General features: G+C 44.5%; 1 protein-coding gene across 4 annotated transcripts in view; it reads left to right on the top strand.

Annotated features, from left to right (window-relative positions):
• Positions 1 to 12,315, top strand: part of AK8 (adenylate kinase 8) — a 109,399-nt gene that overhangs the window by 740 nt on the left and 96,344 nt on the right. For 2 of the 4 annotated variants that reach the window (XM_084650414.1, XM_084650411.1), the window contains exons 1-2: positions 1,070 to 1,398; positions 10,168 to 10,252. In XM_084650414.1, the coding sequence (XP_084506540.1) occupies positions 1,315 to 1,398; positions 10,168 to 10,252 (169 nt within the window). In that variant the 5' untranslated portion in view covers positions 1,070 to 1,314. Of the gene's footprint in view, positions 1 to 1,065; positions 1,399 to 10,167; positions 10,253 to 12,315 lie in introns of those variants that run through there. The other 2 variants (XM_084650413.1, XM_084650412.1) reach the window with 2 other exon arrangements.

Here is a 12,315-nt window from a genome sequence, read left to right as displayed (position 1 = left end):
ATGGAGAGTTGTAAGGGAGGCAGGGGCTGTGTGGGGGAGGGCCGGGGGCACTGGCAGGGGGCTGTGGGGGAGGGGGGCCCGGGAGGCACTGGCAGGAGACCGTTTGTGAGGGGGCAGGGGCACTGATGGGGAGTTGTAGGGGAGGCAGGGGCTGTGTGGGGGAGGGCCGGGGGCACTGGCAGGGGGCTGTGGGGGAGGGGGGAGGGGTACAGATAGGGGTTGTGGGGGACGGGGGCCCAGAAGGCACTGGCACGGAGACTGAATGTGAGGGGGCAGGGGCACTGATGGAGAGTTGTAGGGGAGGCAGGGGCTGTGTGGGGGAGGGCCGGGGGCACTGGCAGGGGGCTGTGGGGGAGGGGTACAGATAGGGGGCTGTGGGGGACGGGGGCCCGGGAGGCACTGGCAGGAGACTGTATGTGAGGGGGCAGGGGCACTGATGGAGAGTTGTAGGGGAGGCAGGGGCTGTGTGGGGGAGGGCCGGGGGCACTGGCAGGGGGCTGTGGGGGAGGGGGGAGGGGTACAGATAGGGATTGTGGGGGACGGGGGCCCAGAAGGCACTGGCACGGAGACTGTATGTGAGGGGGCAGGGGCACTGATGGGGAGTTGTAGGGGAGGCAGGGGCTGTGTGGGGGAGGGCCGGGGGCACTGGCAGGGGGCTGTGGGGGAGGGGTACAGATAGGGGGCTGTGGGGGACGGGGGCCCGGGAGGCACTGGCAGGAGACTGTATGTGAGGGGGCAGGGGCACTGATGGAGAGTTGTAAGGGAGGCAGGGGCTGTGTGGGGGAGGGCCGGGGGCACTGGCAGGGGGCTGTGGGGGAGGGGGGAGGGGTACAGATAGGGGTTGTGGGGGACGGGGGCCCGGGAGGCACTGGCAGGAGACTGTATGTGAGGGGGCAGGGGCACTGATAGGGAGTTGTAAGGGAGGCAGGGGCTGTGTGGGGGAGGGCCGGGGGCACTGGCACGGGCTTGTGTGGGGGGCAGGGGCTGTGGGGGACGGGTCCTGGGGTGGGGATTTGGAAGGCGCGAGGATCTGATTCAGCTTTTCTCTCCCCCGCCACGTCCAGACAGCGAAGGGCTCGTGCCCACGCCCTTGGGTGAGAGGCAGAAGGGGGGGGGTGGTCATTGACTCGCCGGGGCACGGACACGCCGGGAGCAGTTGCCGCCCCTTTAAAGGAGTCTGTCGCTGTTTGATGAGGTCACACGCCCCATTCCGAGCCTGGGGAAGGCTCGTGCCGATTCAGGGGCGGGCGAGGCCTCCTGCGTCGCGTGGTGAGAACGTAACCTCCTTAGCGACGAGCGGTTGCTAAGGGTGCGATGGACGCTACCTCCAGGCCGCTCCGTGTGCCCCGGGAGATGGGCATTTATGCGGAAAAGCACGAGCTCTTCCAGCTCCTGCAGGTGAGGGCAGGGGCGGGGAGGCCGCAAGTCCCTTCGCCCGCAGGTTATACTGATGGAATAACAGTGTTCCCCCCCGCCCCGGAGGGGGGACACCTCCCAGTATGCACTGGGGCACCCAAGGGCTTGGGGGTGGGTATGGTGGTGGTTATCAGCAACCAAAGTTCCCAGCGTGCCTTGGGGGGCCCAAGCCAGAGGTGAAGGGAGGGTGGTAACAACTATAGTTCCCAGCATGCACCAGCATTGGTTGGAGGGGAGCCCCCTATAAGGAGGACTGCTCCCAGCATGCATTGGGGTGCCCAGCGCAGGTGGGTGGTGCTTATAATTCCCGGCACTGGTTGGGCTGCACCCAGCATGCAGTGGGTCCTGCCCCATGTGTGGGGGTTTAAGAGTTGCTGCCACCGTATGCTGGTATATTGGACATATTGACAATTCCTAGCACGCACTAGGTAACCCTACTCCAGGCCTGGGGTTACCTGATGCAGACTGTTCCTGAGTACCAACATGCCACAGTATATTTGAGGACATGAGGCATAATGACTGTTCCCAGCATGTGGTAGAGTGCTCAGAGGAGGTGTATAAACCATTCCCAGCATACAGTGGGGTACGCTGAGGGTGGGAGAAAGTGTAATGACCATTCCCAGCAGGCAGGTGAGAGCTGTGGGGTGGAGGGGTTCAGCTCCATGAAGAGTGATGCTAGCACTTGCTGGGGTGCATCTGGCAAAAAAGAAGCAATGATTCCTCGGGTACATCAGGGCACCTCTGATATGCAGTTGGGCACTTTTGGTGCAGGCATCACTTACAACACGAGGTATCTGACCATATCTTTCAAGATATATTTATGCCTGTATCTGTAATTTTCACTCCGTGCATCTGAAGAAGTGGGTTTTTTTACCCACGAAAGCTTATGTCCAAATAAATCTGTTAGTCTTTAAGGTATCACCGGACTCCTCATTATCTTTCAAGAGGGAGCACTGTTTATGTCTGCAGCCTGGGGTGTTGTCAAATTAATCATAAGGAAATATGAATCTCTTTGTATCCCCCATGTATTGAGGTTATCGTTATTTATTTAAGCACTATGATTCTTTACTTTTCAAGCACTATCTTGAGTAGTTTGCCACTCTGGAAAACTTAGATGACACAGTCCCTGTCTCAAGGAAATTGGACAAGCTATATGCTAGAAAAACATAATGCACTGGCTATCAACAAGGTTTAATTGCAATCTATAATTCTGTAAAAATGTTGACTGTCTGTGGAAGAAAGGTGTTGAGTCGATCAAATGCAAAGCAGGCCTGATAAGTATTATACTTTGTGGATTGTGATGGAAAGTAGTATGGTAGAATAGTAGTAGGGAAATCTGTATTTAAAAATTATGTGAAGGTACCTGCCCTTTTTGAAACTAGATTAGTGAATTAATGCATAATCTTAATATATGTTGGGTTTTTTTTGGGGGGGGGGCATTGTCTATTTTGTGCTGTTTCATCAAAAAATTATGCTCTTGTTGTGCCTTTTTATGAATATGTACAACTAATATGAAACCAATAAAAACAGAGTTACAAAGAAGCCTTGTTATTTTAGTAAAGAATGAGATTGACTTCTTAGCCAAAAAGGAGGTTGTGAGTTTCTACAGTCTGTTCCTTAGGTCTAATTTACTTATATTGAGCATTGAAAAGTTTGTTGAGGGATAAGAGTTCTAATATTGTGATGAACATTGTTATAGTTTGTTATAAAAAGTGTCCATAACACATACCAGTGTTAACATTGTTCACATCCTTATTTTGTGCATTAGGAAGATGGTCTCTTCTCAAATCTCACCCCAAAACATACTTTTTCTCCTTTGCATATGCCTTTTTTTCTCTGTCTCTACTATTATTTGTTAGCTCTGTAACTTAATCATGTTATTCTGTGAGAATTTTGAGATCCACTTAGTATGAGCAATGCTGTATAAAATTTGTTCTTTAACATAAAACTTCATTCTGCATGCCAAAGAGAGGTGAAAAACACCAGCATGACCGCACATCACAGAAAATCCTTCTTGGACTGCTAAGAGTGAATCTGGATCTGCTCAGATCACAGCTTTGTTAGCCATCTGAGGGCACAAACACACACCTGTAAATAATAGCCCCAACTCTTCAACATTTATGCATTTACCTAACCTTAAACACGTGAGTAAAATTAAGTTTGTGCATAAGTGATTGGAGCACTGGAGCTTAGAATCATAGAAGTAACAGTCATCAACAGCTCAAAGAACCATGTGTCATCATAACTTCACAAGTTTTCTGGGTTTGTTATTTATAATCTTTAAAGAATCACTGTCAGGTAAACTTAGGTGCCAAATTTGGTTTTGGGGGTTTTTTAAAATAATTTTTTAACAACATAGTATATTTTTTCATGTATTTACACTGTAATACCAATGAAAACAATTTTCTTTCCTGAGATTTAAATATTTTCCTGTGGTGTTTGTTACCCAGATGTTGCAGCATGAGCACTTGCAAGTGAAACTGGTTAGTTTATTTTCATTGTCCAAACAGCATAAAATACAGAAGGTAAACTGCATAAATTGGATAAAATACAAAAGGTAAACAGCATAAATAGTCAGGCAGATATGCTGTAGATTCATTGCCCCTCACACACTCAGTTTATCGAAATGGAACAGGAGATGTGGAATTTATTTGGATAAATGGGGTTTTGGATATGAGTGTAACTGTGGCTCATTATGTTTCCTACCTTTAGTTAGGAAGGTTTTGGATGTGAGGCTTTATTAGGTTAGAAATGAGTTGCACACAGTACTCTGGGAGATAAGGATTAATTGGTGGACGATACCAAGCTTGGAGGGGTTGCAAGTGCTTTGGAGAATAGGATTATAATTAAAAATGATCTGAACAAACTGGAGAAATGGTCTGAAGTAAATAGGATAAAATTCAATAAGGACAAATGCAAAGTACTCCATTTAGGAAGGAACAATCAGTTGCACACATACAAAATGGGAAATGACTGTCTAGGAAGGAGTACTGCACAAAGGGATCTGGGGGTCATAGTGGACCACAAGCTAAATATAAGTCAACAGTGTAATGCTGTTGCAAAAAAAGTGAACATAACTCTAGGATGTATTAGCAGGAGTGTCGTAAGCAAGACACGAGAAATAATTCTTCTGCTCTACTCTGTGCTGATTAGGCCTCAACTGAAGTATTGTGTCCATTCTGGACGCCACATTTCAGGAAAAATGTGGACAAATTGGAGAAAGTCCAGAGAAGAGCAACAAAAATGATGAAAGGTCTAGAAAACATGACCTATGAGGGAAGATTGAAAAAAATGGGTTTGTTTAGTCTGGAAAAGAGAAGACTGAAAGGGGACATAACAGTTTTAAAGTACATAAAAGATTGTTACAAAGAGGAGAGAGAGGAATTGTTCTTCTTAACCTCTAAGGATAGGACAAGCTGCAATTTAAGTCCATTGGTTCAAGGGAGGTTTAGGTTGGACATTAGGAAAAACTTCTAACTGTCAGGGTGGTTAAGCATTGGAATAAATTGCCTAGGGAGGTTGTGGAATCTCCAACATTGGAGATTTTTAAGAGCAGGTTAGATGAACACCTGTCGGATGGTCTAGATAATATTTAATCCTGCCATGAGTGCAGGACACTGGACTAGTTGACCACTTGAGGTCCCTTCCAGTCCTATGAGTCTGTGATAAATTCCCATCATGCAACTTTCTCCATCCCATAATACCATCCCTATGGCATAATTTTCAGACCTTTTGTTAAAATCCCACAAACCTGCATGGCAATTGTCGCTGCCTGCTATCTCTGACAGAAGCGTGGAGCCCGCACAGCTCTGCCCTGTTGTCATGAACATTGCAAACACAGGACATGCGATCCTCAGGTAATTGAGGAGCCGCACAAAGTACCGCAACAGTGGGGGACAGGATGATTTCTTTGAGGAGGGACTGCTGAGGGGCACAGCAAAACCAATTAAAAGTTGATGGTGTTCACAGAGCAGCTGCAAGAGGTGGATCACTGCTTCTGGGTCAGAGAAATGAGCACTGAATGGTGGGATTGCATCGCAATGCCTGTTGGGGATGACGAGCAGTGGCTGCAGAACTTTCAGATGCAAAATGCCACATTCCTGGATCTGTCTGCCGAGCTCACACCAGCTCTCCAGAGCCTGGACACCAGAATGAGAGCTGCATTGATAGTTGAGAAGCAAGTGGTGATTGCAATGTGCATGCTTGCAACACTGGATTGCTACCGCTTAGTGGGAAATCATTTTTGAGTTGGTTAATTGGCTAAGCAGGACTGAGATTCTCAGCAATATGCACGACATCGTGGATGGATTTGCAGCTATGGGATTCCCAAACTGCAGTGGGGTGATAGATGGCTTGCATATCCATATTTTGACCCCATCTCACCTTGCAACACAGTACATCAGTAAAAGGGCTACTTTTCTATGGTTATCCAAGCATTGTGAGTCACTGGGGTCACTTCACTGATATCAGTAGGGGCTGGTCAGGGAAGGTGCATGACACTTGTATCTTTAAGAACACAGGACTGTTCAGAAAGCTGCAAGCAGGAACATTCTTTCTTGATTGGCAGATTATTACCATTTGTGGTGATGAAATGCCAATAGTGATCCCGAGGAACCTGGTTCATGGAGCCTTACACTAGCCAGCTTGACACTTCCAAGGAAAGATTCAACTACCAGCTCAGCAGGTGCAGAATGACAATTGAATGTGTTTTTGGTGGATTGAAGGGACACTGGTGATGTTTACTCACTAAATTAGCTCTCAGTGAGAAAAATATCCCAATGTTATAGCTGCCTGTTTGTCCTGCATAATATCTGTGAGGCAAAGGGGGAAGGCAGAGGTGGAGCATCTGTCCGCTGACTTTGAACTGCCAGACACCAGGTCTATAAAAGAGCTCAATAGGGAGCTACGCAGCTGAAGGAGGCCTTGAAAGAGCATTTTAACAGTCAGCAATGTTAATATGTTGTGCTGGACTATGCTGTGCCTGGCCCTGACGTTTTGGGGGGTGTTTGCAATTGTAGAGTACATTTATGAATATCACACTGGTTACTGGACTTTTATAATGATTACAGTGTGTTTTGCACTGAACCTATGAATTCTGTGATCCTGTTCAACTATAATTTAATGTGTGCTTTCGATAGCACTAGGTATTCTGCTGTATATGTTATGAAGTAAGATAAATTAATTTCCAAAAAATAAAAATGTATTGTGTAACAAAAACAGTGCAAAGAGTAATGTGCAGTTAAAAAGCAGACTTATAAAATAAACAGAACAGAGCTTTAAAATTAGGACATGAATGTTTTCTAGCAATTTCAGTTCATTTCTGCCAAACATACATCAACCATGGTTCTCACAGATCAGTATGTGTGAAGCTGTGGTTTTTGTTATTGTCTCCTGGCACGGAGTGGTAATGATAGGGATATAGCCCATGATGCCATGTGGGGCGTAGGGAGCAGGTGAAATGGAGTTCTCCACTGATTGCAAGGGGAGGCGAGCACTTGACTGTTGGACCTGTAGGACAACAGGAGTCTGCAGCATTTGCATTTGCTGCCTGAGATGCCCTTTTATACCCTGGGGCATCTCCCTCTCCTTTTCCTGCTGGATCTCCTAGGCCTTTCTCCTGTCTGCTCTTTCCTTCTCCAGGCTGACTTCTATATTCACCCACCAAACCCTCTGCTTGTGGTCCAAGACAGCAGTGGCCTGCAGGATCTCACTGAACATGTCCCCCCAAGTCTGCTTCTTTCTTCTCATCAGGGTCAGGCATTCTGTGGGTGTGAATGGGGCACCCTTCAAGGCTGCAATGGCAGCAGCTATGGATAAAACAGACAGGTGTATCGTGTTTACAGTCACAAAGGAAAGCAAAAGATAAATTTCAGAACTCCTTTCCCCTATTCCCATAAAAGTTTTAAATCAGATATGCTTCAATCAAGACACCTCAGCTTTGGTGCACCTCTGTACAACACCACTGTCTAGCTGGAGCCATAGTGAGTCTGGCTTGCTGAGGGTGAGGAGAGAGTAGGGTGAAGAGTGAGTTGTCTGGTTAAGTAAACCAAAAAAAATCTGGCCCCTATTTCTGTGGGTACGAGTACAGGGCAATGGCACTGCATACTGGTGCTGTATTCCACAGGCAGTGTGATTTTAGCTGTTATCTCACTTCTGAGGCTAACAAAGGCACAGAGAGCACAGCAACTGTTGGTGTCCTGAAGCTGCCCAGGCCCTTATCCTGCTAGCTTGTTTACCCCAGTGGTGCCTGCTGAAGTCGTTGCAGAGTGGTGTAGGAAAGTGTCCTACTGAGGAGGGAGAAATACAGCAACCTTTCCTCATATCCTTTGGGAAAGGATTTGTACTTCCATGGAAGTTTCATTGATATCCCTCAGAAGTGTATAAGGGACATCCCTGTATACATAAACTAATCAGCATTCCACCCCACCCAATAATACAAGGGAATGAAAAGCAGATAACTCTACCTCTGTTTGTTGTACCTCTGTGTCTTTTTGTACGAGTGAAACAGTGAAAAGCAGATGCCTGTGTCCTGCTAACTTGGGTTCGTGCTGGGTACCATCTTCACATTTAAACTTTTTATGGGAGAATACATGCATGTGCTTATCCTGGTCTCTTCCCCTGGATTGGGCTTGGCTGGCAGGACTGGTTAGACTGTGGTAGAGTCTTGAATAGATCTTGGCTCACTCATAGCTGGACTCCCCCCACCATGGGACCCCCGCCCCCCTTGTTCACAGCCTTGGTCTCGGACTCCACTGAGGAACCCAGGGTGCTCTGCAGGGTGCTGGTGGGGTCTCCGCCAGGTATGGCATGCTGCTCCCTGTAAAACTAGCAGCAGGTCTGAAGCTCTGCACCAGGTTGAGTGTTGGCCTCCCCGGCCTTATGAGATGCCTGCTGCAGTTCCTTCACCTCTTCATGTCACTGCTGCTGATCCTTGTCATACCCTTTCGCTTTCGTCCCCTGTGCAATCTTTCTGTAGATGACCATGTTTCTACGAGCGGTTTCTAGCTGTGATTGCATAGCCTCTTCTCTCCGGAGGCCCAGGAGATCCAGTACCTCCTGGATACTGGAGGCCAGGAGCATGTCTATAACATATCGCCAGCAGGATCGGTTGGAAAGTTGCACACAACAAGGGAGAGCTGCTAGGTGTGTTCACCAAGCTGGCAGTCAGGAAATGGCATTTAAAAAATACGCAGAGATCAGGGGGTAGGGATTGGCTTCTGGTCTCCATGACCTGGGCAGTGGAGTTCACAATTGTGATCAGAGTGATCACTGTCAGGCATTGTACAACACCTGCTGGGGGAGTGGTAAGGTTGACATATGTCACTCAATGTCTACTTTGCATTGTGTTGACCATGGTACATCAACCATGAATCAATGCCATTTGGGGAGGTGGTGTTACTGCTTCTCAAGAATGGGGTGCTTACATCAGCGGGAGACACATTTGAGTGTAGACACATGAATAAATAGTTGACACAAGGCAACTTATGTCAAACTAACTTTGTAGGGTAGACCAGTCCTTAGGCATCACAGAAAATGGAAGGAGGTTTTATTGAGTTAGGTCCTATATTCCTAAAGGCTAACCTCCAGAGCGTTGCGTCCGACAAAGTAGGTATTCACCCACAAAAGCTTATGCTCCAATACGTCTGTTAGTCTATAAGGTGCCACAGGACTCTTTGCCGCTTCTCCAGAGCGTTGTTGCCTGCTACCAGAAATAATATGCACCACCTTATTATGATAAAATTCCAGCACTGAAAAAGCTAAGGAGTAATATTAGAGACATTTTTCACATGTAGGTTATGGACTTATCTGCTGTGATGGAGTGCTGGGTAGTTACAGTAAGAGTGTCTGAAAGTTAGGATTCCTGGATATTATTCCAAAGTCAGTGCAAAGATATCCATTGATTTCAGTGGGAATTGGATCAGATCCTATATGAACCTGAGAAATGGAAACGTGACAAGGTCGTGGGCATGGTGGAAAGAAGTTTGTGCTCTTTTTTTTTTTTTTTGGTTCTTTATGAAGTATGAAGAAGACTTGAAAACAATATTTTTTTTAAGGCAGGGTTTTTTACAACAGAAATTCAGGTCTTGTCTACCCTTGAAGCCTGTAGGCTACCGGAGAACTAATAGGATTATGACCAAAAGAGGATGGGGAAACTGATCAAGAGGGAAAGTTATTTTTATTTACACTAGTCACAATTCCTTATTTTTTAATTTGTTTGTGTTAACACTGACTTGATTTGGCTGAGAAACGTTTGGGACAAAGGATGTCTTTAAGATTCACCATCCTGCCCTTTCAATGAAGGTCTGAGAGAGCTGACAATCCACATTTCTATGTTCTCCAAGAAGCCTTTCAGCAAGAACAGGGAAGACCATATGTGAAATTCTTGATACTTTTAGGGTAAATCAAGTAAGGGGGGGGAGTTTATAAATAAAATAAATAACAGCCCCCAAATCTTTCAGGCCTTCTTGCTGCACCATAAACAATAAAAGGTCCACACATCCATTTATTTTCCTTTGCAAATCGTCTTTGAACCGCTATGTACTTAGTCTGTCCCTCTCTAAAATGGGCTTCATATTTCCCTACCTCACAGGAACTTATGAAGATGAATGAATATCAATCTCTGAGGTCCTCATATGAAAGATTGCTATAGAAATGCAAAGTATCATCATCATCATTATTATTGTTATTTATTTATTATTATTACTACGGCTGTGTTAAATTTCCTGCTGAGTCTGTCCTATTTACTTTCAGAACATGCTTGAAGGGTTGTTAATCCATAAACCTGATGAGCCCATCCAGTATATGATAAGCCACTTAAAGCAAGACAATGATCATGGTAAGTGAAAATGAGAGACCATATGTAGTTCAACTCGTGATTTATAAACCATTGTTGTGAAACTCTACTTCAGTTGGTAAATGGTGGATAAAAGTTTTCAGCCTGTGTCTCAAATTTTTTTAAGCAATTTGGAATAGTTATTGGTAAGATGTTTTTAATTTCTTTTCTAGTGGATAATCAAATAAAAATGCACTTTAACTGTTATAAAAATGAAATCCTCTAAGGGAATAACAAAGAGTTCTAGTGTATCAATTATTAATGCTTTCTGTGCCCCATCTGATATATTCTGTTGTCTTTAAACTCGCTAATTACCCCTTTTGTCAGGTGTAAAATTGGTTTCCCATTCTACCTGGGCTGGCAGCTTCTCTGTTTTTTTGAGTACTTAGTTACTTGCTACTGTTAATGAGTTCCACAGCTCAGTGGCATCTCAGATGAAGGAACAGCAAGCATGCCTACCCATGTGTATAACAAAACCTGATAAATTGAATAGGAAGTATGTATTCTGCACAATAAAAGCATGTACACTCAATCAAATTATTTGATTTACAAACTGTTCACCCTTAGGCAGATTATATTTGGAGATGCACAACTGAACTATAATTTTTGTTCTGCATGAGCTGTCAGGAATAGCTGGTATCACGTTGCTTTGATGTTTCTTTAAAACCATAGTAAACCATTATGAAAGTTCTGCTACAGCATCAATGAAATCATTATCACAAGAGATGCTAAGAGCTCTTTCTCCTTCGTGATCAGATGGCTGTCAACTGAAATGCGGCTAAATAGCAAAAATCAAATCCTGCAAATTGTGTCCAGCCTGTTCTGATGTGGGCAGCATGAGAAATCTGATCTGTTTTACAGCCCCGTTGAAAGTATACAGATGAGGAGTTTCATGAGATTTTATAGAATGCTGATAAATCTCCATCACGCTGAGCTAAGGCTTGTTCTTTAACCCCACAGTATTATTTGAACAGAATCAAGCAGGTTGCCATTCATAACTTCAGTAAAACAAGAGACTAAAGAATGAACCACAGCAATTGTTTGTCAAATGAAAAACTGCTATCTGTTTGTGGTTTGAAAGAATCTATTAAGATGTGGAAGGAACTCCAATTAAAATTAAAGCCTAAATGTTGTTTTAAAAGTAAATTTTATGGAAAACAATGTAAGAGAAATCTGTAGTAGAGATTATATTTACTTTTTGATCATGGTGGAAGGTGCTGACTCTTTAGAAGAAAAAACCCTTATCAGAGCCATCAGTAAAGTGATGAATTTTCATGAGCTTGCCTAGCTAAACAGGTTTAGCCCCAGAGAAATTTTCAAACAGAGATGTGGGAAAAAGGTATTGCAGCTACCCCAGGTGTAAAGTTAGAAAATCTATTTAATTAACAACAGTATCTAAAGCACTCTTAAAAAAATACAAACAAACCCAATGATTATAACTTACAACAATCCTGATGAAGCTTTTAGGTCAAATCTTACGTGACTGGGCTCTCGTACTCAAGGCCATGTGTTAGTGTTCTTTCATGTGATTGTTCTAAAAAGTGAGAGTGGTGTGATGACTAAGCTATTTTTTAATGCAAAGATGTCTGTTTTGTACACTTTATCTGGGTTTGTGCTAATAAAAGGTTTCCAGAATCCAAGTAACATTTTTTTTGGTGAGTACTTCCTATATAACCATGCCCATGATGAAATGTTACAAAATTCTGGAAAAATGTTAGTCTTGTACTGTATGCTTCTCCGGTTCAACAGAGGAGTTGCCTTACATGTTAAGTTATTTTTTTTGCATTAATATTAATCACCGAATCATTTGGACTTGACGGGACCCCTACCGAGTCCAACCCATCCTTTTGCATTGTGCCAGGAATAATTCAATTCCATCTAAAACTGAATGCTAAATGTTAAGACTGCTTGGAAAAGTAAATTCTGTAACATCTCAAGACTCAACGTTGAGATGTGGTTTATTACCAAAGAAAAAGGTGTTGGGCAGATTTCTCAGTGTTCATTTAGTTGCCTGTGTGGACCTCAAGCATTTAATATTAACTGTGTGCTGATTTGAGGGGTTAAAC

Source organism: Lepidochelys olivacea (genome assembly GCF_965140295.1).
Source record: "Lepidochelys olivacea isolate rLepOli2 genome assembly, chromosome: 16".
Classification (NCBI taxonomy): domain Eukaryota; kingdom Metazoa; phylum Chordata; order Testudines; family Cheloniidae; genus Lepidochelys; species Lepidochelys olivacea.
This window is presented reverse-complemented; position numbering and strand designations above follow the sequence as displayed.